Raw genomic sequence first — 27,129 nt, 5'->3', positions numbered from 1 at the left:
GACAAATGGGCAAGAGACCCTGGCAAGCAAGTTATCAGAAGACGTTTGTTGCAGAGCTTGGGACCAATATGATTTGAAAAATGACCAGACAACAAAAGGTAAAAAAAATAATTTTATTTTCTGTTTTATTACAATGTGTCAGATTTGAAATTTGTATCTTGCCAGAGCTGGTGAACGTGAGCTAGGATTTAATAGAGAGAGAAAAAGTATTTTTTGTTTGCTTATTTTGTTTACACCACAGCACCAATGTGGGTAGGAGAGGGCAAAGAGGCTATAAAATAAACTTACCAGGATGTTTGTAAAAAAACACCCAATTGTGCAGGGAAATCGAATCGAATCAAAAAAATCAATTCAATAGGCTGAATCGAATCGAAATATTTTTTCCTGAATCGGGCAGCACTAGTATACACACATCATCACAATTGAGCCGATGGTTCTTCTCTCTCTGACACTGTAGGAGTGTAGTGACTGTTCTACACAAGCAAGGTCTTGCAATACGAGTACATACAGTATTTTGTATTAAAGTTTTTGGGTTATGGAATAAATTGTCTGAGTTTCCATTATTTCTTATGGGGAAATTCGCTTTGATATATGAGTGTTTTGGATTATAAGCATGGTTTTGGAATGAATTATGCTCGCAAACCAAGGTTTTACTGTACTAATAAACATAAACTGCGTGGCAGGCCCAATTCACACACTTGGTCAGCTAGAGAAAGGAAAATACCACTTAAAAATGTCCCTTCAGACTGGCACTAAACTCTGAATTACCCTGCCTTTAAAAAATTTTTTTTATAAAGGATCAGACCCCACTGGCTCTCAAAGCTGTAGTGAGTGCCCTCAGACAAGGCATACAGCTGAGGCAGCACTAACAATGAAGGGGAGGTGGGAGAATGGGGGGGGGGGAAGGGTCTCAGCTGCCCAAGTGTCACCCCCATCCTGATGAAAAAAGGGACCCCTGCGGGACCCAACATCAGTCCAGACAAGACAGGGTCACTGCCTATCCCCTCCAACAGTCCCAAACAGGACAGCACAGGCTTTCCAACCTTCACGTGCTGAAGACTGAGAATAGACTGATCCTAAGTGTGTGTGTGTGTGTGGCGGGGAGAGAGACTGCACTGCAGCCCACTTGCATTACTGCTACCATTCACTGTGCTCACAGTCTCCACCTGCTGGCAAAGGAGTAAACCCATCCGTCTGTGCAAGGTGTATTCTTCGCGCGTTTTCTCAGGTCCCTAGGAAAGCTGAAGTGGACGTGTTCCAAATGTCAAGAGCAAAAGTACAGGTAGAATTTGCAGCTACCCAGCCCGTTTTGAAGGCCACCCACATAGTACTGCTGCTATGATTGCTTATCATAGGAAACCGTCTACCACTCAACAATCGCCACCATCTCCGCCAGAGAGCGGATGAAAAATGGGAACGCGTATGTTTTCGCTTGCTCACGAGATCACTCTCGGACGGGCTCAAATGATCTCTACTGGAGGGAATCGAAGAAGTTAGAGTTGGGACGGGAAAATACTTAATTCCTTAGTGGAAAAGACAAACATAGTTGGACAAGATCTTTTTCATGTCCTATTGGCTGAACATTCTTATAGTACAGTGAGAGCGGTGAGTAATTACCCCATTCCTTTTTTCTTTCCGCTTTCTCCCCCCCCCCCCTTCTACAGATGGAAAGTTGAGTGTTAGCGTCCTGTCTCCATGGGAACGAAGGAAGCGTCGCTTCCCCCAGTTTGACGGTCGTCGAACGGAGTGAAGGGAGGGGAAGAAGAGCCGGGAAGAGGCGGAGGGGTAAGGCCGGAGGTAGAGCATCATTGATCTTATATGGACCTACAAAAGTGCTTTTACGCCCCTTCCCTTCATAGTCATACCGTTTCCAGCAACAAGATGTACTGGGATGAGGGAGATGGGGGGTAGACCGGGCCTGACCTTCCGGCCGGGCATGCATTTCCTTCTACTCGTGTCAGTACCGGGTGGTTTTCCTGTGGCGGGAATCAAAAACTACCGTAGGGAGAACTTTTTTTTTTTCTTTTTGGAAAGTTGAAGCACTTATAAAGGGATTAATCATGGATCTGATGTACATACTGCTTTGTTGTCCTAGAGCCACAGTGGCGTTTATTATATGCAAGAGAGGGGCCAGTACAGAAAGCTACTGTGAGCCTAACCGTACAGCTATCCTGGGTTTTACAAATACATTAGTGGCTACACAAAGTAGGAACAGATTGAGCATGGGTGTTAATATATTGTAATGAGGCACAATAGTACACAGTGGCGTACCTAGCATATGTGACACCCGGGGCCCATCATTTTTTGACACCCCCCCCCCCCAATCTATATGGAAAAATATGATTTTTAGTAACAATCTACATATCGCACAACAAGAGTGTACCTAGGAAAAGGCAGCATCTTAAACACTGCAGTGAGCACTAGAACACCAACACATACATTGTAAAACTAAACAAGCCAGATCCTGCACATTCAATTGATCCTGTACAGTCGATGCTATCAGAAAGCCATGTCCCTTTCATACACCCTCGCCCAATATGGAATAATCACAAACTAAAAATAGAAATATGTAGACAAAAGTTAAACTGAACTGCCAAGAAACCAGACTGCATACAATGCAACACCACAACACCACAAAAACATGTCCTCTAATACTGTGCAAAATATAAAGACAGTAGATGTAAATTTGAAAAAAACTGATACATAACAATCACCACTTTACAAATTAACAAATAGAAATAAAACAAATAATGAGAAATAAGAAATACCATTTTATTGGACTAATCCCCGTAAGCTCGGTCCCCATCCCCATAAACCACCTGATTCCATCCACACAAGCCTTTAATTGTTTTATATTGAACTTATTATATTAAAGTATAAAAAGAAACAATATTCTGTACAATTGTCAATTTATAAATCAGTGTCTTCTCCCCACTCTCTCTTCCCCATTTCCCTTCAGCGTTCTCAGCCCACTCTCTCCACTTTCCTTCAGCGCACGCACATAAAAACAAGCAAGTAATTTTATATCATTTTCATTCTATTCATTCATAGAAATTAAAGTCTAAATAATGGCAGTCACATAACAAAACATGATTTTACAAAAATAATTCCCTGCACAGTCAAGCCTGCAAGGATTACTAGATGTCTTTCAGCAGCTCCCCTCCCTCCCTCCCCCTTACCTTCGTGGCCAAGTCAAAATGATCTACCAACAATAAAATTTTAAAAACACAAAGCACACTGTATGCAGAAAAAATGTTAATTATCATTTATATTCCGTGGGTTTTCAAAGAGGTCAAGGCAGATGACTTTATGCAATGTCACCTCAGTAACAACTATACAAAAACAGACAAATATACTCCTTCCCTTTTTACTAAACCACAATAGCGATTTTTAGCACAGGGAGCTGCGCTGAATGCCCCATGCAGCTCTCGACGCTCATAGGCTCCCTGCGCTAAAAAACGCTATTGCAGTTTAGTAAAAGGGGGCCATAGTGCAAAATATAGACAGCATATATAAATTCTCAAAACGGACACATTTTGATCACTAAATTGAAAATAAAATCATTTTTTCTACCTTTGGTAATTTCATTAGTCTCTGGCTGCACTTTATTCTTCTGACTGTGCATCCAATATTTCTTCCCTTCTTACAGCCTCCTGTATGCTTCCTCTCCTCCAGACCTCATTCCCTCCCCCAACTTTTTCTTTGTTTCATCCTGCCCCATCTTTCTTTCACCCTGCCCCCTTCTTTCTTTCTCTCTCCATGCCCCCTTTCTTTCTCTGTTTGTCTTTCTCTCTCTCTCCGTGCCCCATTTCTTTCTTTCTTTCACCCTGCCCCCTTCTTTCTTTCTCTCTCCATGCCCCCTTTCTTTCTCTATATCTATCTTTCTCTCTCTCTCCCCATGCCCCATTTTTTTTCTTTCTTTCTTTGTTTCACCTGCCCCCTTTCTTTTTTTCTGGCTCCCTGCCCCCCCTTTCTTTCTGTCTCCCTGTCTCCCCCCCCTTTCTTTCTTTCACCCTGCCCCCTTCTTTCTTTCTCTCTCCATGCCCCCTTTCTTTCTCTATATCTATCTTTCTCTCTCTCTCCCCATGCCCCATTTTTTTTTTCTTTCTTTCTTTGTTTCACCTGCCCCCTTTCTTTTTTTCTGGCTCCCTGCCCCCCCCTTTCTTTCTGTCTCCCTGTCTCCCCCCCCCTTTCTTTCTTTCTTTCTCCCTGCCCTCCCCCATGCCACTGCCATTGGGAAACATGCCGCTGCCAATGCCACTGGGAAAAGGCTGCCACTGGCCGTCGGGAACAGGTCGGCGCCGAGTTCGCCCTGCTTCTCTTCCCCGCGGGGCCGACAACTCTCGCCACCTGATGTCAATTCTAACGTCGGAGAAGACGTTCCGGGCCAGCCAGGCAGCGATTGGCCGGCCCAGAACGTCCTCTCCAATGTCAGAATTGACGTCGGGTGGTGAGAGTTGGTCGGCCCGCGGGGAAGAGAAGCAGGGAGGGCACCGGCCTGTTCCCGATGGTGGCAGTGGCAGCTTTTCCCCGGCGGCAGGCTATTCCCCGGTGGGTGGCCAGCTGTGCACCCACTTGGGGCATGCACCCGGGGCGGATCGGGCGGATCACCCCCTCCACCCCCCCTTGGTACGCCATTGATAGTACAGTAAAACCTTGGATTGCAAGTAACTTGGTTTGCAAGCATTTTGCAAGACAAGCAAAACATTAAATTTTAACTTGATATACAAGCAATGTCTTGCAATACAAGTACATACAATATACACATCACAACTGAGCCGATGGTTCTTCTCTCTCTGACACTGCAGGAGTGTAGTGACTGTTCTAAATGAGTGAGGTCTTGCAATACAAGTACATATAGTATTTTGTATTCAAGTTTGTGGGTTGTGGAACGGATCGTCTGAGTTTCCATTATTTCCTATGGGGAAATTCGCTTTGATATACAAGTGCTTTGGATTACAAGCATGCTTCTGGAACAAATTATGCTCACAAACCAAGGTTTTACTGTATTCTGTGCAATGCAGAGACGGAAACTGTTATTTTTGATGCATGCACATTTGAGAAATTTCTTCTCGGGTGCAGGGTAAGATAGAAGAGTTAGTGGGGAGAATGTGTCAGTTTTTCACATTTAACTGTCTGTTTTGAGGGGGGGGGAAGGGTTGCAACCTGAAAGAAGACATATCTCCAAGTTTAAAAGACTGAAAGGAGGTAACAGACCATGTCTGTGTGTCCAAACAAAAGTGAAGGTGAGAGCACACATCAGTGTCTGTTCTGCACATACATATCTGCCTTGCAAAAATTGTATGTGCAAGAATTTTTTTGCTAGGCTAATTTGAAAAGAATAAGAACATAAGAATAGCCTTACTGGGTCAGACTAATGGTCCATCAAGCCTAGTAGCCCGTTCTCACAGTGGCCAATCCAGATCACTAGTATCTGGCCAAAACCCAAGGAGTAGCAACATTCCATGCTACCGATCCAGGGCAAGCAGTGGCTTCCCCCATGTCTTTCTCAATAACAGACTATGGACTTTTTCTCCAGGAACTTGTTCAAACCTTTCTTAAAATCAGCTATTCTATCCGCTCTTACCACATCCTCTGGCAATGCGTTCCAGATCTTAACTATTCTCTGAGTGAAAAAATGTTTCCTCCTATTGGTTCTAAAAGTATTTCCCTGTAACTTCATCGAGTGACCTCTAGTCTTTGTAATTTTTGACGGAGTGAAAAATCGATCCACTTGTACCCGTTCTACTCCACTCAGGATTTTGTAGACTTCAACCATATCTCCTCTCAGCCGTCTCTTTTTTTTAGCCCTGGCACACTATGAAGGTTTTAAGGTTTATTAAAATTTCTTATACCGCTTAGTCCAAAATTCAAAACGGTGTACAATAAAATACATAATCAGCATACATTAATACAAAACAGAAGTTTAAAAACAAAATAAGTGACATTACAGGGGATTGATTAGTAAAAACTAAAAACACATACATCATCAGATGTACGAAAATAAAAACAAGAGGAAAAAAGGGAAGGATTACAATTTGTATTGGAAAGAACAATAGGGAAAAGGGTTAACTGAAAGCAACGGTGAAAATTATGCCCTTATGAGAGCAGTTATGTGTCAAAAGCATCTAAGAACAAGAAAGTTTTCAACTTTGCCTTCAAAGGACCTAGTGCTGTTTCTTCCAAATGTTTTTCGCAGCACATTATAATTGAAATTATAAATTTGCAAAACCAACAAAATATTTGAGAGTTGTTTATTTAAATTTCTGTAAGCTATGTATGGGTAATTGTATCAATGGTGAAACTAAAGTAGATAGAACAGAATTGCTAATCAATGTGATGGATGTGCTTCTTTTTGAGTGCAATTTAACTCAAAATGCGGCTCAATAGTCAACAAGCAAACACACATTTCATCATTCACCATCTACAGTCATTCTCTTTTTTTCGATTTAATTTCTGTCAGAACTGAAAATTCAAGTTTGTAAAGGTAAGAAAACCCAAACGGTAATAAAGCCTCGATTGCTTTGTTGCTCAAGTTAGGATAACTACTGCATAAAAAACTAAAATTAAATTACTTGCCGTTAGCGGTTGTATCCTTTCACACACAGATGCTCATAACATTGACAGAGTCTTTGTGTATGCGATGTACATGTCATCTATTCTATATTATACTTATGAAGGGAATTTTTAAAACTAAAGTCAAATTCTGGAATCTCATGTGGCACATCCAGAATCTCTTTGGGGTACACACCACTGTGCCTTGGCACACAGTTTGAGAGAACTGCTTTATAGAATACTATAACCGACTATATACAGTAGGGGTGCATACAGTTAAGCACGAGCACTTAATGCCAGCCATGGAGCCACTGTAAAGGCTCACACTAAGGGCTCCTTTTACTAAGCTGCGGTAGCGTTTTTAGTGCACGCTGCAGATTGGTGCACACTAACCCCCGCGCTATGCAGAAAAACTAACGCTACCTCTATGGAGGCGTTAGCGTCTAGCGTGCGTGGCATTGTAGCATGTGCTAAAACCACTAGCGCAGCTTAGTAAAAGGAGCCCTAAATGCTGGAGATATGCATAGAATTTATAGTATTCTGTAGGTTATATACATGTGGGAATCCCACCAAGACTATGCCCAAGTGGACACCCACATGTAAAATGCTTGCTATATAACAAATAAGCACTTTTCAGCATTTATAAATATATATGCACACATATATATTCACATATTCTGGCATTCTAGATATTTATTTACCGTGTAAATGTAAATGCCCTCTTTACAGAATTATCCCCTTTGTGACTTCCCTTATTGAAAGTAAGAACTGCGGTTAGTTAAAAGAACCATCAATATCGGTTAAGATGATACAATCACTATATTGCTGAATGGATATTTCATGTTTATGTTTATGAGGTTCTTAATATACCATCTTTCTGTGGCACAACAGAAGCGGTTTACATACAGGTACAGTAGGTATTTTAAAATGCAAGCTCTCAGAAGGGCAAGGTCCCTCTCTGAAGTTTTGTTTCTGGAATGGCTCTACACTCCTTTCAGCTTTCTAGAAGGCATGGCATGATTTGACCCCAGCCTTCTTTTTCCCACAGCAGTCAGAGCAATGTATAAAGTAGACGTTGCCCCGGACTTGAAGGATGTTGCTACGATTGAGAGACGGAGGAACAGAGAACATCAGCGACAGAGCCGCATCTTCAATGCTAAAGCCCGCACAATTGGGGTAAGCAAATTCACTGAAGGTTGGCATTTGTAGTTCTGCTTGCATCAGTGCCCAGAGGTGGGAGAATTTGGAACAGGCCTCTCTTAATAAGTCCTGACAGCACCTCGTTTCTTGCAGGTGGATGTGGAAGCCTTACACAGGCAGGTGGAGGAACGAAAGAAGATGGAAGCAACAGAGAAGGCTCGGGATGAAGCTTTTGGTAAGGGACATCCTTGTTACAAAGCAAGATCCCCTTTATTGCTTTATTTTAGTTTCTGATACTTTCTATTAGAGAAGAGCTTAACAGGAGGAAAGAACATATAGGACTGGCAGAGCATCCACTCCCAGCCTTTCTCAACTAGTGGCTGTGTGGGAAATGGTGGAGGAGTGCTGCCTTTGGGGGGAGTTACAGGGAATGATGGATGGGCATTGGCTGTTGGGGGAATAAGGAGGCTGAATAGAATGTTTGTGGAGGGATGGCTGTGGGGCAGAAGTTGCACAGAATGAGAGAGGAGCACTGACATTAGCTGTAAAGAGAGCTAAAGGAATTGTGGTGGAGGAGGGTTGACTTGTGGGGAATCTCTAAGGAATGTTGGATGTGCACTGATTGTGAGGGAAGCCTTAGGTTATGGTGGCAGTTCACCAGCTGTTAGGAAGCCTGTAGGAAATGGTGAAGGAGTACAGATTTTTGGCGATAAAGGGCTAAGGGAATGAGGAGGGGGAGCTGCAGAGAATGGCAATTGTCTGTGGGCTTTTAGGGAATGGTGAAGGAGTGCTGGCTGCAGGGTAATGGAGGAGCATGAGCTATTTCTCCATATGGAATATAGGAGCAGTGGAACTTGGGGAAGCTATACAAAATAGTGGAGAAACTGATAATCCATGTCCCTGGAAGTAATATAATGCTGAGGGGCTCCTGTGTGCTTTACTGCAGATGCAGAGCGTGTGGAATGTGACAAGGTTGTGCAGATGATGGAAGAACGAGAACGCCAGCACCGGAGGGACGTGCACCAGGCAATGGAGGAGTTTCGGGAGCGTCTTCAGCAGCCTGACACCAGATGCGAATTTGACCTCTATGACCCTGATGGAAAAAGGAAGGATAAGCCAGCACGGGTGTGTGATGATGACCCCCGCTGTGGTCCTGCCAGCCTGCAGAAATTCCAAGGAGAAGACCTGAATGAGAAAGCCCGCAGGAAGAAGCAGCAAGAGCTGACAAACAAGTGGCTCACTGATCAAAAGGATGAGAAGAAAAGGATCCTGATGCAGACCAAGTATGCAGGTAACAAACACATCCTGAAGCTTTTACTTGACTTTTCAAAAACTGTAAATTACATTCTTAATTACTGTGTAACATCCATCAGCATGACAACTAAACCTTTAAGCAGAACATTTGTCATATAGTAACCACTATATACCCCCCTTCTCCCCCCCTTTACTTTTCTGGCCTGCATTGTAATTCTATGTTAACATGACAAATAGTGAGAATGCCTACTTCTATATGTTCATCACCTCTGCATAGGATATACAAGTCTGATTGCCTTACCTGTTTAGATAGTACATGGCTACTTGATTTTTTTTTTTTTTGAACAAGAACGATTTTTCCCAAGTGGGCTAAAAGGCTTTCAGAGTATTTTTTTTTAAATTCTTTATTCATTTTCGTATGTTACAACAAGTGTAGCAAATAAACTCATTTAAAACTTAAAGATACACACTTGATTAACTCTCATATAAGCATCAAATTTAACATTTCATTACAAATTAAAATTCTATAATATAATAGTATTGAAAATATTTCTGAGTTCTAGAAGTTCAAAGGAGGTCCAGATGTTCCAAATAAACCATTGACCTTTAGTATCAAAGTTGTTTGTGTGGGTACCCTAACCTAATTCAGATATATTTGTTGTCAAACAGCTTGGCGAGAAGACAGATGGAATGGCTGACGTATGAATAGATTATTGTGTGCCATTCTCCTTGCAGGGATTTGTAGTTTAGGAGGTCGTGCTCTGCCTCTGCTCATGGCTCCCTAATGTCATTCCCCCATAATTTCAGGTAAACCGCTTAGATCTGTAATATGCTTAAGCGGTATATCAAATGTTAATAAAACATAAACATAATTTGCAATATTCTCCGGGTCTAATCTCTCCGATCTTTGTGACATTTACGGCGGATTGGTATATGGACAGATTTCTGCTGAAATCGCCAGCCTCCATGAGTTCAAAATCACAGAAAAAGAATTGAGAATGTGGCAAGCCGGGTGAGAACAAGATGGCGGATTCCCCGCCCAACACGTTGCAGCTATCAGCAGCACACATGGAAGCATTAACGTCGGTGGTGGTGTCTGCTTTAGATCTCTGTCTGATGCACCTTTCACAGCAACTGACAAATTTAGAAAGCCTTCTCTTGGACAAAACTTGTCTCACGGCAAATTGGAACAGCGGGTCTCAGGTGTTGAAGATACCGTGACGACGTTGATGGAGGAGTTGACGGAGCTGCGAGGCCTATTACAAAAGCAAGCCGACAAGATCGAAGAGTTGGAAAACCACTCTCAAAGGAGTAAACTGAGATTTCTAAGAATCCCCGAGCCAGTGTTTGTGCCTAACTTTTAAATGCATATATACTTGGTTAGGTTAGTATTCTGTAATGGAAAGTAGGTGCCTATGTTCCTTTATAGAATGGGCTTCTACCATTCACCCTGTTTCTTTTCTCAGATAATCTATATGATAAGAAAATGGTGGAATTAGATGAAAGAGCCGTGCTGTTGGACAAGATGGAAGAGGACTGCAGGAAGACTGTGCAAGTGGCCACAGACAACTACAATGCAGCCCAGGTATAAAAACATAGCCTTGGAATTCTCCTACTAGCTTATGTACCCTATATTAGCAAGAAATGCTACATCACCCTTCAGTCTATGATTCTCTCTCTTTCTTTCTCCTTCTCTTTACATTGTTGTTTCTCTTGTGCAGGCTGCAGCCCTGGAGAGGCAGAGGCAGTTAGAAAAGCAGAAGGATGAGGATGATAACTTTACTGAAATTTACAACCACCTGACAGGTGACATCCTGACAGAGAATCCTGCTGCTGCCACCAGCTGCTTCCAGCTGCATCGTGTGATTACAGACCGCTGGAAGGGCATGACCCCCGAGCAGGTGCAGGACATCTCGAGAACACAGAAGCAACAGAAAGAGGAGAAACAGGTATGACCTTTCCCCTCTCCCCTGAGAATGAACCATGGTGTTTGTACTTCTTCCATGAGTTTAGGTTAAAAAAAAAAAGAACTGTTAGAAATGCCTGGACTTTATATATCATCCTTGTTCTAGTATTGCCACCCCTACTCTGTGGAATTCTCTACCATATTACATATGTTCTGAAACTTTTCGTAACCACTTCCCAATGACTTTCCTGCCAGCTCAACATCTGCACCTTGATGACTGTTGAGCAAACTGGTGGACTGTGCAGGTATTTATCTGCTGTCGTCTACTATGTTAATATGACCTTTATTTTAGAAGCTCTATTAATGTTTTGGAAATCTGAAAACTGACATTTAGAAATCTATATTGCATGGACATCCAAATCCCGACTTAATAAACTGGGATACAAACCTCGAAAACTGTAGTATGTCCATATGGCAAAGGAGTGTGGTCTGGGCATTCACCTGTGATTTCAGAAGGAGAAAAGATGTCTATGTTAAAAAAGATGGATGTTGGTATTTAGATCTAGTGTTCAGCAAGTCTAGGTTACAGGAGGTGCTCCAATTAAACAGCTTTCCACTGGAGAGAGTAAGGGAAGTCATCCCCTTAATCCCCTAGAGATTACTGGCTTCCTTTAAATGTTAAACTGGCAAGGAATACCTACCTGGCTCTGTAACATTTCAGGTACTATAGATGTTTATGATATAGTTTCTTATTTATCACCTGAAAGTCCAAAGGCTATTAAGATGGTGTACATTCAGGTATGGTAGGTATTTTGCTGTCCTTGGAGAGAGCTCACAATTTTAAAAAACTGCAAAGAGTTGTAGTGGGATTTAATGGTATCCCAGGTTCTCAACCTGCTGCTCTAACCATTAGGCTACTGCTTTACTTCCCCATGGAAGTCTTATGTAGCCATTTTATAACATGGACGTTCCTATTCTGCCACAATGACATCCATATGTCTTGTTTTGCCCTGTTCATGGGCTAGACATTTCAGTTTGTAAAATAGATGTTCATTTCTCATGCATATTAGAACATGTTCTAAAATACTAGCACCATCTGTGACATACTGACCTGGATGTTCTTATTCTGAATTAGATATTCATTCTAAAATGCTGTTCCATATTACTATGCAAGTGACCTTCTGTGTAACTTTTGTGGCTTGCTGGCATCCTTCAGTCATCATCATCATCATCAATGGTGTTTCACTGTATTGTCTTTTTTTTAATTGTTTTATTTTGGATATTTTATACTGGATTTTAACCTATGCCACCTGTTGTGTCAAGGCCTTATATCATATCTCTGCCTGATTTTACATATTTATTTTAGTATTATAAAGTGCTTGGATATTTGCTGACTATCAGTATACCAAATAAAATGGCCTATGAATGTGAACCAAGGAGGAAACTCAGAGGAAAGTGAGAGTACAGTATTATTGCATGATTCATTAACTGGGAGAATTCTTACATTGGAAATAAGGACAGTTTTCAGAGTTGAAGATGGTGTGGAAGGAGTTTTTTGTCCAGTTGCTTAACTGCAGCCCTTGACAGTAGAGCAGGGGTGTCAAAGTCCCTCCTCGAGGGCCGCAATCTAGTCGGGTTTTCAGGATTTCCCCAATGAATATGCATGAGATCTATTTGCATGCATTGCTTTCATTGTATGCTAATAGATCTCATGCATATTCATTGGGGAAATCCTGAAAACCCGACTGGATTGCGGCCCTCGAGGAGGGACTTTGACACCCTGCAGTACAGCATGTTAGACAGGGTGGGAAGATTGACCTTAATTATTGTCTTTGCTATCCCCAGCGGCTGAGAGAAGAAGAGCGGCAGCGGGATGTGGAATGGGACAAGCAAAGAATGCTTGTGGCCCGAGCTGCAATGGTGCAAGAAGAACAGGAACAGGACTTCAATAAGCAGTTGAGGCAGAACCTGGATTCATACAATCATCAACTGGCCAGGGAGCAGAAAGCACAGTGAGTACCAATGGAACAGACACACAAGAAACAGAATGAGTTCTGTGAGGCAGACATAATATTTTTTTTATTTATTGGGGTTTGGGACAGCATGGTAGCAACTGACTGCAGGACATCTCAGGTCCCTTGTGGACACACACCAAATTCATACATTGCATGAATAGTTTGAAATATTCTCTCCTATCCTGGCAACCTTCTGTCCATGTATAATCAGCTTTCAGCTCAGGCTGTTCCTCTTCCCTCAAAAGTGTAGCCTTCTTTCTTTCTCTATATCATTGCTGTGATGTTCTCACACACAGCTGCTCTCTAGAGGCTTATTGACTTGACCCTCTCTTGATATTCCCTCAGAAATCTCTTGCCTCAGGGCCTTCCTCAGAACATTTCATCACCTTCCTGCATGAGTCTCATCACTCTGAATCAGATGACTCTAAGGTGACTTACTCTCAGCCTCAGTGAAGGAGTGATCTTATGGGAACCCAGTCATGCATCACATACTCTTTTACAGGGTTTATTAGCTGCCTTTATGAAGGGAAGGGGAATGGGGACTTGTATACTGCCTTTCTGTTGCTTTGGAATTTCAAAGCTGACATTCAAAGTGGTGGGCACTGGAGGATTAGGTGACTTGCCCAGGGTCACAAGGAGCAGCACCAGGATTTGATCTCACAACCCCTGGGTGCAGAGGCAGCAGCTCAACCAGTGAGCCAATTCATCCAAGGCAGTATACTGCAGGCACAGTTTAACATAAAAACTTCCAATGTTGTTAAAAGCATAAAAATAGAAAAATGAGCAAATATGAGCAAGTAAGGTAAATTTGGAGATAGCAGATTGAAACCTAGTAATAGGACTAACATGAAACAGTATCAGAATTTAACAGCATTGTTTATAGCATTCATTACTTAACAGAAATATGATAAATGTCAGTACAATACAAATGTTACCATAAAAGACAGCCTGGAAAAACAGAAACATCTAATAGGTGTGCAATAGAACATTCAAATAGCAAAGATATGATGCTAACAATAGAGAGTCCCAACAGAGAGGTTTCAATAATGGTGAAATAAAGCCAGGAGAGTTTAAGAGGAAAGCAGAGTAAAGGACTCAGGTTATCCCTGTCATCTTCTCAGGAGCCTGTAGATACAAGGAAAAACCACAATTTGAAATGTCTGTATACAAATGCTAGAAGCCTAAAAAATAAGATAAGGGTCTTTCTTTTGCTCCGCTTAAGAATTATGATCCCTTCACCCTGAGAGTGGATCTGGAAAGATTTTTTAGAGCTCTTCAATTGAAATTCTTTTTTTCTGACAATGAACCAAGGCATGATCATTCTGTAGTGCATGAGAAGAGCATGTGGACCCCTCTGGGGAATCTAGATCCTGTTTTGGCAGGATTTAAAGCTTTGGTGTATAAAGAACTCCCCCAAAATGGAATTTAATAATAGCAGAACGTAGAATGTTAAAAAATTTACAAAATGATTCCTCCATTGTGATAAGAAAAGCGGATAAAGGGGGAGATATAGTTGTATGGGTCAAAGCTGAATATTTTCAGGAAGCGTATTATCCCAGGACAAGCAGGCAGCATATTTTTAACTGATGGGTGACGGCACCGACGGAGCCCCAGTACGGACAATTTTAGAGTGATTGCACTCTAAGAACTTAGAAAGTTCTAGCAGGCCGCACTGCGCACGTGCGAGTGCCTTCCCGCCCAACAGAGGCGCGTGGTCCCCAGTTTCTTAGTTTCCGCGGAGCTAAGAAGACGCGTTTTTTTCAACGGCCGTTGAAAATCCTCTTGCCTTCCCGCTCGCGCGTATTTTTCGGTCTGGAAGTTTTTCTTCCTCGGTTTCTTTTCATTTAGTATTGTTTAAAAAAAAAAAATCTTTTTTTATTTTTGGTTCTTTTTTTCACCTCGCCCCGGCGGGGCCTGTTGGCACAATTGAAGCCTCCGCCTTCGATTTAGCGGAGGCCGTGTTCACCTTCATGCCCCCGCAGCCAGGTTTCAAGAAGTGTCAGCGGTGTGCGCAGCCCTTCTCTCTGACCGACCCCCACAACTGGTGCCTTCAGTGCCTGGGTCCGGATCACAACGCCTCCTCCTGCACCCGTTGCGCTTCTCTTAAAAAACGCACCTTGAAGAACCGCCAAATCCAACGACGACTTCTTTTTGGTGCCGGGATGGAACCATCGACATCCACTCCGACGTCGGCTGCCCCTTCTAAATCGGCACCGACTCTTTCGACGACGCCGGAGCTACCTCCGGTGTCGCATCCCCCAGGTAAGCTGGCTAAGAAGTCTTCCTCTTCCCTGGAGCGTCCTCTGGCCGATCCTGCAGTGAGTCCAGTCCTGTCGGCCTCAAGGCGCCCCCGTAAGCACTCCGCTCCCATTGAGGCCTCATCTCCTGAGCATCGAGTGGCACCACAGGTACCGAAGAAAAAGAAAGCGGTACCGGTGCCTTCTTTGGATGACCGCATAGCGGCTATCCTACAAGTCCAGCTTCAAGAGCAGTTGCAACATCTTCTCCCTGCTCTGCTGGCACCGAACCTCCCAGCCCCGGTCTGGTCTAAGCATACGGCACCGCTGGTTGAGCAGCCCTTATTGTCGGTGTCGACACTTTCAGCACCGATTCCTCCTGTTTCTGCTTCCATGCCCATTTTATCTGCGGAACCCAGGACCTCGCACCATGCGGTGCAGACGGTCTCCGAATCGGCACCGTCTCCCAATACCGCTCGGCACCGTATCACTTCTCCCGGTGCCACTTCTTTACACTCCGGTAAATCGGTGCGCAAGTCCCACCATACTGCACCCTCGACCCTGATTTCTCAAGGTCGGGGTTCACAGGTTCGTGATCCTGACTTGTGGGATGATTCTGAAGAGCCTATGGATACCGAGGAAGCGGTTTCTTCGGACGAGGAAGATATCTCTCTCCAAAAGCCGCCTTCTAAACCTGACCAGTCCTCCTTCACTAAATTCTTAAAGGAGATGTCTGACTCTCTCTCTATCCCTTTGGAATCTGATTCTAAAAAATCCCAGGCTTTCCTTGAAGCCCTGGATTTTGATCAGCCTCCAAAAGAGTTCCTCAAGTTACCTCTGCACGACATCCTTAGGAAACTTTTTACAAGAATTTGGAGACCCCTTTGACAATTCCAGGAGCTTCAAGAAAATTGGACACCCTATATAAGGTGATCCCTATCCCAGGTTTCGATAAACCACAACTCCCCTATGAGTCTTTACTCGTGGAGTCCACTCTCAAAAAATCAGCAGGCTCTAGTGTCTATGCCTCTGTCCCTCCTGGCAGAGAAGGGAAGACCATGGATAAATTTGGAAAACGGTTATACCAGAATGCTATGCTGGCTAACCGTTCTGGTAATTATGCTTTTCATTTTTCTTTCTACCTAAAGCATTTGATCCAACAGCTGTCTTCCCTCCAGAAATACCTCCCTCAGCGTAAAGTCCCTTTATTCCAGCAATATACTTCCAGTTTGCTCCAGCTGAGGAAGTTCATGGTACGTTCCATCTACGACACCTTTGAGCTGACATCCAGGGCTACTGCCATGGCAGTTGCCATGCGCAGCCTAGCTTGGCTTCGGGTCTCGGAGCTTGATGTGAACCACCAGGACCGCTTGGCAAATGCTCCTTGCTTAGGTGACGAGTTGTTTGGGGAATCCTTGGACACCACCACATAAAAACTGTCTGCTCACGAGACCCAATGGGATACCTTACTCAAAAACAAGAAGAAGCCTCCACCAGCTTGCCCTTTCCGGCCACACACATCTTACCAGCGTCGCTATTCTGCTCAGCCTCTCCATCCTCCTCAGAATCAACCTAGGAGGCAGCGTCAGCAGCAACACCAGCAGACTCGTCCACCGCAGCAGCAACCTGTAAAACCAGCTGCTCTACCCAAATCAACTCAGCCCTTTTGACTTGCTTCTCAGGGATATAGCCAGTCTCCCTCCATCTTTCCCGCTACCACAGCCTATCGGAGGTCGCCTGCACATCTATTTCACCCGTTGGGAACTCATCACCTCAGACCAATGGGTACTAAACATCATTCGCCACGGGTATTCTCTCAACTTTCTGACTCTTCCGCCAGACAATCCTCCAAAAGAGTCTGCTTCCAACTCCTCTCAGTCCCCCCTCCTGCTTCAGGAGGTCCAATCCCTTCTTCTTCTGAACGCCATAGAGGAAGTTCCTCTAGATCAGAGGGGGCAGGGATTTTACTCCCGTTATTTTCTGGTCCCAAAAAAGACGGGAGATCTCAGACCTATTCTGGATCTCAGGGACCTCAACAAATGTTTAGTCAGGGAAAAGTTCAAAATGCTCTCTCTGGCCACGCTTTATCCTCTTCTCTCTCAGGGCGACTAGCTATGCTCCCTCGACCTCAAAGAGGCATACACTCACATACCCATACATCAGAGCTCTAGACGGTATCTCAGATTCCAAATCCATCACCGTCATTATCAATACCGTGTGTTACCCTTTGGCCTAGCCTCATCTCCAAGGGTATTCACCAAGTGTCTGATAGTGGTGACTGCATTTCTCAGGTCTCACAGTCTCCAAGTATTCCCTTACCTGGACGACTGGCTAATCAAAGCTCCTTCATCTCAGCAGGTGGTTCAAGCCACCAATCACACCATCTCCTTCCTTCAAATCCTTGGATTCAAAATCAATTACCTGAAGTCGCATCTGCTTCCTACTCAGCGACTGCAATTCATTGGAGCGGTCCTCGACACCACTCTTATGAGGGCTTTTCTTCCCTCCGACCGTATACAGACACTGCTCCACCTCTGCCATCAGGTGCGCCTTCAATACTCCATTTCAGCCTGCCAGATGAAGGTTCTATTAGGGCACATGGCCTCGACGGTGAACGTCACTCCTCTAGCACGTCTCCACCTTCGTACTCCTCAGTGGACCTTGACCACTCAATGGTCCCAGGCGACAGATCCGCCTTCGCGTCACATATCTGTAACATCGTCGCTCCGACAATCTCTGCAATGGTGGTTGAAATCCTCCAATCTTTCCAGAGGTCTTCTCTTTCATCTGCCTCCCCACTCCATGATCATTACCATGGATGCTTCCCCGTATGCCTGGGGGGCACACATGGACCATCTTCGCACGCAAGGTCTGTGGACGGTCCAGGAACGAGCTCATCACATCAATTTTCTGGATCTCAGGGCAATGTTTTATGCTCTCAAAGCTTTTCAACATCTTTTCTGTCCCCAGGTTCTTCTTCTGTGCACAGACAATCAGGTAGCCATGTACTACATCAACAAGCAAGGTGGAACAGGCTCTCGCCTGTTATGTCAGGAAGCCCAAAGGATTTAGTCTTGGGCAACAGCTCGAAGTCTCTTTCTGAAGGCGGTGTACATTCAGGGCGAACAGAATTCCTTAGCAGACAACCTCAGCAGGATTCTTCAACCTCACGAATGGACCCTCGACCCTGTCACTCTACGGTCCATCTTTGCTCAGTGGGGCACTCCTCAGGTGGACCTCTTTGCAGCTCCCCACAATCATCAACTACCCCTCTTTTATTCCAGACTCTACTCCCTTCATCGTCTGACACCAAATGCTTTTCTCCTCAATTGGGCGGACCGGTTTCTTTATGCCTTTCCTCCCCTTCCTCTCATGTTGCGGACATTGTTCAAGCTTCAGAGGGAGAAGGCCACCATGATTCTCATCGCCCCACAGTGGCCTCGTCAACATTGGTACTCCCTTCTTCTTCAACTCAGTTCCAGGGAACCCATACTGCTGCCAGTATTTCCTACTCTACTTACGCAGCATCAGCAATCTCTACTTCATCCCAACCTGCCATCTCTCCACCTGACAGCTTGGTTTCTCTCCTAACCACTGCTCTTGTCTCTCTCTCTCTGCCGGTTCGTTCCATTCTAGAGGCCTCCAGGAAACCGTCCACTCTTCAATGTTACCAACAGAAGTGGACTCGTTTTTCTTCCTGGTGTCTCCATCATCATAATCCCACTTCACTAACGGTAGAACAGCTGTTGGATTACTTGCTTTCTTTGTCGGACTCCGGCCTCAAGTCCAAGTCAATCAGAGTTCACCTCAGTGCCATTACTGCTTTTCATGATCCCGTTCAAGGAAAACCCCTCACGGCTCATCCTCTGGTTGCCAGGTTCATGAGGGGCCTTTTCAATGTCAAACCACCTCTTAGGACTCCTTCCATTACCTGGGATCTTAATGTGGTTCTCTCCTCTCTCATGCAGCCTCCTTTCGAACCATTAGCCACGGCTCATCTCAAATTTCTCACTTGGAAAGTGGTCTTCCTTATTGCCCTCACCTCTGCCAGGAGAGGTCAGTGAGTTGCATGCACTAGTGGCTGATCCACCTTTCACTGTTTTTCACCATGACAAGGTGGTTCTACGTACACATCCAAAGTTTCTCCCTAAGGTTGTATCTGATTTTCACCTCAACCAGTCCATTGTCTTACCTGTCTTCTTCCCGAAGCCTCATTCCCACCCTGGGGAACAGACTTTGCATACTCTGGACTGTAAGCGTGCCTTGGCTTACTATTTAGAGCGCACTAAGCCTCATAGATCATCTCCCCAACTTTTTCTATCTTTTGATCCCAATAAATTGGGTCACCCTGTTTCTAAACATACGATATCCAATTGGCTTGCTGCCTGCATCTTGTTCTGTTATGCTCAGACCGGACTGCCCCTGGAAGGTTCTGTCACGGCCCGTAAGGTTAGAGCTATGGCAGCGTCTGTAGCTTTCCTCAGATCCACGCTTATTGAGGAAATCTGCAAGGCTGCTACTTGGTCCTTAGTTCATACTTTTACATCTCATTATTGTCTGGATGCATTCTCCAGATGGGATGGACGTTTCGCCAATCTGTTTTACAAAATTTGTTTTCCTAATGGCCAACCTTTCCTCCATCCCTCTTTATGTTAGCTTGGAGGTCACCCATCAGTTAAGAATATGCTGCCTGCTTGTCCTGGGATAAAGCACAGTTACTTACCGTAACAGGTGTTATCCAGGGACAGCAGGCAGATATTCTTATGTCCCACCCACCTCCCCGGATTGGCTTCTTAGCTGGCTTATCTTAACTGGGGACCGCGCGCCTCCGTCGGGCGGGAAGGCACTCACGCGTGTGCGGTGCAGCCTGCTAGAACTTTCTAAGTTCTTAGAATGCAATCACTCTAAAATTGTCCGTACCAGGGCTCCGTCGGTGCCGTCACCCATCAGTTAAGAATATCTGCCTGCTGTCCCTGGATAACACCTGTTACGGTAAGTAACTGTGCTTTCCCAACTGAACGACACCAATGTATATGTGCAGCTAGAGGGAGATCCTTCCAATGATAGATATATTCTTGTACAATCTCTCTATATGCTGAACGGATGGGATCTTTCTTTATTAGCTTCAGCTGCAGGCAACTAAAAGATGATCCCTCCCCTTTGGGCTACCTGCCCGGGAGCTTCCTGTCTTGCCCAGTTTGTTCTGCAGCTTCTCTGCATGCTATCATCATAAGTCTTTAATACACTTCAAATCGGGGTCCCGCAGATCGGCCCTGGCCGCCGGGGACTACTTTCTGTCGGAATTTGTGGATATGATGGTATCAGGCTTTCATGTGAAAGCGGGCTATGACTGTGTCCGCTCCTCAGACTCCGGTGCGACAGTCTTTGCAGCCTTTGGATTCCAGCATGTCAGTCTGCTCTCTTGCTGGTCTGCTGGAAAGCCAGAGGCAACTTCCTGCTATTGCCTCACTGCCTGCGTCAATTTATATGTCGTTGCAGTCGCACGGCTCTTTGGCAGGCTCCGCTGAAGTGGCTAGCCTAATGGATATCTAGGATTCCCAGAGCTCTGGGGTCCACGATTTGGGTGAGGATCAGGCAGTGCGCAGGCTGTTTAAGTCCAGTCGCCTTCCTGATCTTATCTCTGAATCCCTGCGGACGTTGAAACTTGATTCTGACTCCGCAGTTCAGACGGAGTGTTCAGTAATGAGTTCTAAGCCCCTGCTTTCTACTTCCTTTTCGGATCACGCAGATTTGGCGGAAATGCTTTTGGAGGTTCCGGAGGGTCCCCTGAAGTGCACTAGGACCATGGCGAAATTGTATCCCATGGCTTCTGAATTTTCCAAGCGCCTAGTCCTGCTGAGGGTGGATTCAGCGGTGGCTCAGGTCACTAAACGTACCTCCTTGCCCTCGGATGGAGGTGTGGTCCTGAAAGATGTCCAGGACCGTAGACTGGATTTTGTCATGAAGCGTCTTTTTGATTCTGCTGCGACGGGGGTGCGAGCTGCAGCGGCCACTTTTGTGGACTGGGCATGTCATACAAACTTCATCAGGATCCCTTCGGGATCTCGATTTCCTGGTCTCTGGAGTGAATTATTTGGCAGATACCCTCTATATTTTGAAGGTTTTGCTAAGCTGGGAGCTTATTCAGTTTCTGCTAGGAGAATGTTATAGGATTCGCCAGTGGTCGGGTGATTCTTCATCCAAGGCTACTCTGAGCAAGCTACCATTCAAAGGTTCGCTCTTATTTGGCCAGGGTTTGGATGATCTTATGGCGAGTGTGCAGGACTGTAAGCCTACGATGCTTCCTGGCCCTAGATCGCGTCTACCCAGGGGATCTGATGGCGTCCTTAGTGAACAGGAAGGCGGACAAATTCCTCAGCCACTGACTCGTCAGCAGCGTCGGATTCGATGCTCTGGTTCAACCTTGGCCCATAGGGGAACTTCTGTATGTCTTTCCTCCGTGGCCCATGATAGGGCGCGTTTTGCGCTGGGTGGCCTCGCACCGGGGTCTGGTGATCCTTGTGGCTCCTGACTGGTCCAGACAAACTTGGTATGCAGACCTTGTGAGATTGAGCTCCAGGAGTGGTCTGCGTCTAACTTGCCATCAGTGGTTACTCATGCAGAGTCCGTTTGCTTTTCAAGATCCGGACCACTTTGGTCTTACGGCCTGGCACTTGAGTAGGCAGCCTTGACAGCCAGGGGGTATTCCTCTGCGGTTATCACCAAGCTCCTGCAGAGCAAGCAGAAATCGACAGTCTCGGCCTACATGAAAGCCTGGAGGTATTTTCAGGCTTGGTGTGCGGGGCTCTAAGTGGACCCTTTGGTCCCGTCGGTGGCTCAGGTTCTGGACTTCCTGCAGGATGGCCTCGAGAAGGATCTGGCAGTCTCTTCTCTGCGTGTTCAGATTGCGGGACTCTCCTGTTTGGGTCCCTCTTCGTTCAGAGGTTCTCTGGCTTCTCACCCGGATGTTGTCCGGTTCTTGCGGGGGAGGGGGGGCAGGGAGGCTGAGGCCTCCCTTGTGACTGCCTTCTCTGCCATGGAGCCTGAATTTGGTCCTGCGCTCCCTGACTCGTCCGCCCTATGAACCCTTGGATGCGATCTCTCTGAAAGATCTTACCATTAAGACCGTCTTCCTGGTGGCGGTCACTTCTGCACAGTGAGTATTGGAGCTTCAGGCTTTGTCGTGCAGAGATCCTTTTCTCCATATTACAGTCAGCAGTGATTTTGAGGACTGTGCCTTCATTTTTTCCTAAAGTGGTTTCTTCTTTCCACAACAACCAGGAAGTTTGGTTGCCAGCCTTTGTTCCTTCAGGTTTCAAGTCTCAGAACCGTGTTCTGCGGTCTCTGGCTGTCCGGCGTCTTCTCTTGAGATATCTGAGAGCCACTAACGGCTTTCGTCTGTCGGACCATCTGTTTGTCCTGGCGGGTCCCGTGAGCCTCTCCTTGGGGGTTAAGGCTCACAATACCAGAGGAATGGCTTCCTCGTGGCTGGAATCTCATGCGGTCTCGCCTGCAGAGGTTTGTCGGGCGGCCACATGGGCTTATCTTCATACCTTTCATAGGTTTTACAGGCTTGATATAGTGGCTAAGGGTGATACGGCCTTTGGCGCTTCTGTTCTTGTGGCGGGCTCATCGGGTCCCCCCTGAGTTTTAGGACATCCCATCCGTTCCAATCCAGAGAGATTGTACAAGAATGAAAGATTAGGTTTCTTACCTCTGCTAATCTTCCTTCTTGTAGATCTTCTCTAGATGCTGAACGCTCGCCCATCTGGTTTTTTTTGTCCGATTCGCTGGTCGCCTCTTCAGTAACTGGTAAGCTGGATTTCTGTCTTTGACCAGCCTCACTAAGAATTTCATGCATATTCCCCCTTGTTGGGTCCCCTTCAAGCTGTGTCCTTGTTCCAGGATTTTTCCTGGGTTTTGTAGTTTATATTGTTTGTTTCTAGTTGGCCACTTTTGGCCGTAATTTTTAGTATAATACTATATTGAGCAGAATTGACTTGTAGTGAGAGTTCCCGCGTCCTCTCTTTTCTTCTGTTTCCTGTTGTCATAGGTCTACATGGCTTTTCTACTAACTGGGCAAGATAGGAAGCTCCCGGGCAGGTAGTCCAAAGGGGAGGGATCATCTTTTAGTTGCCTGCAGCTGAAGCTAATAAAGATACAAGATCCCATCCGTTCAGCATCCAGAGATCTACAAGAAGGAAGATTAGCCGAGGTAAGAAACCTAATCTTTCATTTGCAGAACTACTATTTATCATCAATAAAGGTAAAGCCTTGGGATGTGTAACCAACATGGAATATAAGTTTCTGACGTTTTAACGATTCAAGGTTCTGGTGATCTATTTCCTGCCTAAAATCCATAAGGACATGCAAAATCCCCCTGGGCGACCGATCGTAAGGGTCCTTATTGGAAAGAATTTGTAAATATATGGATATATTTTTGCAGCCATGGAGGTCCACCATCCCTTCATTGCTCTTGGACACCACAGATTTTTTTAAGTGCTTGGAAGCTCAAATCAGGAGGGGACTCCTGTGATGATGGTCACACTAGATGTAAAATCGCTTTGCACCTGTATTCCTCAAAATGAGGTGCTGGAGGTAGTGAGAGAAGCCTTGGAGGACTGTCATCGCCCTCATCAGGTACCAACTGAGATCTTGGTAGCCTTGTCTACATTAGCTTTGTCTAAGAATTACTTCATTTTTGATCATAAGTTTTTTCAACAGAAATTGGGCGTGGCAATGGGGGCATCTTTTGCCTCCTCTATTGCGAATTTATTTATGTCCAAGTTTGAGAAAGACTGAGTTTATTCTTCAGTTTGTTGGCCATATAAAAATTTGGAAGAGGTACATTGATGACATTTTTTTGTTGTGGAAATCTACTGATGAGGTTTTGTTGCTTACCTCAATGCCTGTCACCCAGCTATCAAATTTGAAATGCAGAGCAGTATGCAGGAGATAACATTTTTGGATATAAAAATCTTGCAGAATGAGGGGATATTTTTGACAACTATATTTACTAAGCCCTCTGATCGGAATACGTTGTTGCAATACACAAGCATGCATCCTAATACTAAAAAAAAAAATAACCTTCCAGTTTCTCAGTATTTCCGTTATAGGCGAGTCTGTCATTCCATGGCAGAATATGTCAATCAAGCGAAAGATTTAACAGCCAAATATGTAGAGCGTGGCTATCCAAAGGCTGTAATTTCAAAAGTCTTCAAATGGGCTAGGTTCATTTTCCAAGACCAACTGTTGCAATATAAGCCTAAAAAAGTTAATGATAGTTCTACTTCATGTGATTTGCAATTCTCTACTGTATCTCAAAGGTTAAAAAGGAAGATAAAGAATTTATGGCCTATGCTACAAACTAAAACAAACTGTCAATCCTTAGAATGCAAAATTGCTTTCTCTTGGAACAAAAATCTTAAGGATCATTTATGCCCATCAGATGTGTGGTCAAGGTCTGAGAAAGGGAGGGTGGGTTTATTTTGCTGCGGTCGATGTACTGCGTGTACCTTGATGAATGAAGGAGATCAGATATGCATTCCGAGACGACCAGCGTGGATGATGAAGTGTCCTGTGAAACTGTGGGTGTTGTTTTTGCCATAGTTTGTCTATGTGGGTTGTGCTATATAGGACATATGGCGTGGAGTTTGAAGACTCAGCTGTTTGAACATCGCTCGAATATTGCCCACAAAAGATAAGTGGATGTTCTGATGCGGCACTTTGTGGAGCAGTGTCATGTGCTGGAAGAGTTCCGGTGTTTTGTGTTAGATCACATGCCCATGATGCAACAGAGGGGTGATGTGAAAACCAGATTCTACCAGAGTGAGCAACGGTTCATTTTCTTTTTGGACACTATTTGGCCTAAAGGATTGAATCAAAGAATTGAATGGTGTGCGTTTTATTAGAGGTTTTTTCCCCCCACCCCACCTTTTTTTGAGTCGAAATTGATCTAACTGGAAGTGATGTCAGGAGGACCTTGGCTGTAAATCCAGGCATCAGCATGGAGCCTTCAGTGCATGTTGCTGGAGGGAGAGAACATTGGATATTTCCCTGATGCAGCCACTAGGTGGCGAAACAAGAACCTTGTTGGAATAATTGCTGCTTATCCCAGGACAAGCAGGCAGCATATTCTTAACGCATGGGTGACGTCACCGACGGAGCCCCGGTACGGACCTTTTTAACTAGAAAGTTCTAGTTGGCCGCACCGCGCATGTGCAAGTGCCTTCCCGCCCGACGGAGGAGAGCGTGGTCCCCAGTTTCTTTGTTTCCGCGGAGCGAAGAAGACGCATGTGTTTTCAACGGCCGTTGAAAAACTAATTTTTGCCTTCCCGCTCGCGTATTTTCTAAATTTTTTCCTTTTTTATTATCAGATTCCCTTTACTTTTGTTTTCAAAAAAAAACAAAAAAAAACTCGAGTTTTCTTTATTTTTTCAGGCCGGCCCCGGCGGGGCCTGTTGCCATCATACAGGCCTCCGGATTCGATTTTGCGGAGGCCGTGTTTCCCTTCATGCCCCCTCAACCGGGTTTTAAGAAGTGCCAGCGGTGTGCACGCCCGATCTCCCTCACCGACCCACACAATTGGTGCCTCCAGTGCTTGGGTCCAGAGCATCGGGCTGACACCTGCACCCGCTGTGCTACGCTTAAAAAGCGTACTTTAAAAAATCGGCAGATCCAGCAAAATATTTTGTTTGGTACCGGATCTGCCATGGAACCGGCAGCGACGTCGACAGCACCACAAAAATCGGCACCGACGACAATCGACACCACCGGATCCTTCCTCGGGGTCGTTGGGCCCAGGTAAGCCAACCACAGCATTGTGGATTAGTTGAGACATGATTTCAACATGAACAGCTGATGGCCCGATTGCAACGGTTTGTGAGCAAGGATACCAGCTAGTGAAGATAAGTTAAACATTTTTCCTGTTCCTTTTGCTGTTCTTCTGTTGTTTTCTTATGCACAGTGGTGTGGGTTAACCCATTTTTGAAAACAGCATTTTATACTTGGTGAAGTTTTTTGCCTATGAGACAGAATTTGACTGGCTTATAACCCGCTGGGTTTCCATCTGATATTGAAAGCATTTTTTTAATGCAGTTGAGGCTTTTTCTCCACTATTAGTAAATGTGCTTCAATGGGTATCTTCACCACTAGGCTAATAACAAGGCAATTGATTCAGACAAGATAGTAACCATTTGTGACTCTGGAAAAATGTGACTAAAGTTGCAGATTCAAAATGTTGAGCTATGCAGATAGCAAGAGTATCACTGAGTAGTAACTGTAGGTATTCTGAGGTATAGTAGTACAATGTGAAGATGTAGAATTGATATAATGAGACAGAGAACTGAAGGAAAATCAATGTTTAATTTGTCATTTCCTCTCTCTGCAGACTGGTGTACCTGGACAAAGAAGTGTATGTCAACAACCCCACTGCACATTACTATACTCAGTTCAATACCAGCAGTCGCTAGGCAATGCAGATGAGACTCCCCCAAATCTTTCCTTATCACTGCATTCTACAGTTAAAGAACAGTGAACCCTACTCTACAATGGCTATGTGTTGGCTATGTTGTAATTTCTTTAGATAAATGGGTATGCTCCAAATATAAAGTTTATTCTAAGGCATCAACTTAATAAATACTTCAGCCCAGAACAACTTCTTTTTTTAGCATCAGAATGAAAATATTATGGTAAGAAGGAATTCATAACAGTTCAGCTGGAGGTTTAAAAGACTGAAGAACAGCAGATGTTTTACCACTGCAGAAGAAACAAGAAAAAAACAGAAAACAATAGATCTGTTTAATATCAGTGTTGGGGTAAGGTAATGGAAGTACAGAATAGCCAATGGGTTCAGGATCATATTTATTTTACATTTATATACCACCATATCTGTTATGCTCCAAAGCAGTATATAGTTAACATAGATACCATTTTAAAAAAGATAACATATAATTGAAATATATCAGAAAAGTACAAACAGCAAGACTCTATAAATAACAATACAAATTATACAAAATTCATT

At 44.6% G+C, this 27,129-nt stretch overlaps 2 protein-coding genes across 4 annotated transcripts in view; one reads left to right on the top strand and one right to left on the bottom strand.

Annotated features, from left to right (window-relative positions):
* The window catches only part of CACNA1F (calcium voltage-gated channel subunit alpha1 F), a 224,240-nt gene extending 211,804 nt beyond the window's left edge, over positions 1-12,436 (bottom strand). The window contains exon 1 of the mRNA XM_033922018.1: positions 11,304-12,436. The gene's annotated coding sequence lies outside the window, so the exon portion shown is untranslated. The remainder of the gene's footprint in view (positions 1-11,303) is intronic.
* On the top strand, positions 1,167-27,129 carry RIBC1 (RIB43A domain with coiled-coils 1). 3 transcript variants are annotated; one of them, XM_033922052.1, is made up of 9 exons: positions 1,167-1,282; positions 1,665-1,785; positions 7,604-7,731; positions 7,849-7,930; positions 8,642-8,986; positions 10,416-10,534; positions 10,671-10,898; positions 12,701-12,867; positions 26,497-27,129. In XM_033922052.1, exons 3-9 carry the CDS (start codon positions 7,615-7,617, stop codon positions 26,576-26,578), a joined length of 1,140 nt encoding a protein of 379 aa, XP_033777943.1. In that variant the 5' UTR covers positions 1,167-1,282; positions 1,665-1,785; positions 7,604-7,614; the 3' UTR covers positions 26,579-27,129. The 3 variants fall into 3 exon arrangements, with proteins under 3 accessions (XP_033777943.1, XP_033777922.1, XP_033777933.1); XM_033922031.1 differs by having other exon boundaries at positions 1,665-1,797; positions 26,497-26,635; XM_033922042.1 differs by lacking the exons at positions 1,167-1,282; positions 1,665-1,785 and adding an exon at positions 1,584-1,605 and having other exon boundaries at positions 26,497-26,635.

The sequence above is a fragment of the Geotrypetes seraphini genome, chromosome 1, assembly GCF_902459505.1.
Source record: "Geotrypetes seraphini chromosome 1, aGeoSer1.1, whole genome shotgun sequence".
Classification (NCBI taxonomy): domain Eukaryota; kingdom Metazoa; phylum Chordata; class Amphibia; order Gymnophiona; family Dermophiidae; genus Geotrypetes; species Geotrypetes seraphini.
The sequence above is the reverse complement of the archived record's forward strand: the minus strand, read 5'-3'. Positions and strand labels throughout refer to the sequence as shown.

Coding starts and splice junctions, on each gene's coding strand:
- RIBC1 (XM_033922052.1), top strand. CDS start 7,615: ATGTATAAAGTAGACGTTGCCCCGGACTTGAAGGATGTTGCTACGATT. Junction 7,931..8,641: donor GGCTCGGGATGAAGCTTTTG/GTAAGGGACATC, acceptor GCTTTACTGCAG/ATGCAGAGCGTGTGGAATGT. Junction 12,868..26,496: donor GCCAGGGAGCAGAAAGCACA/GTGAGTACCAAT, acceptor CTCTCTCTGCAG/ACTGGTGTACCTGGACAAAG.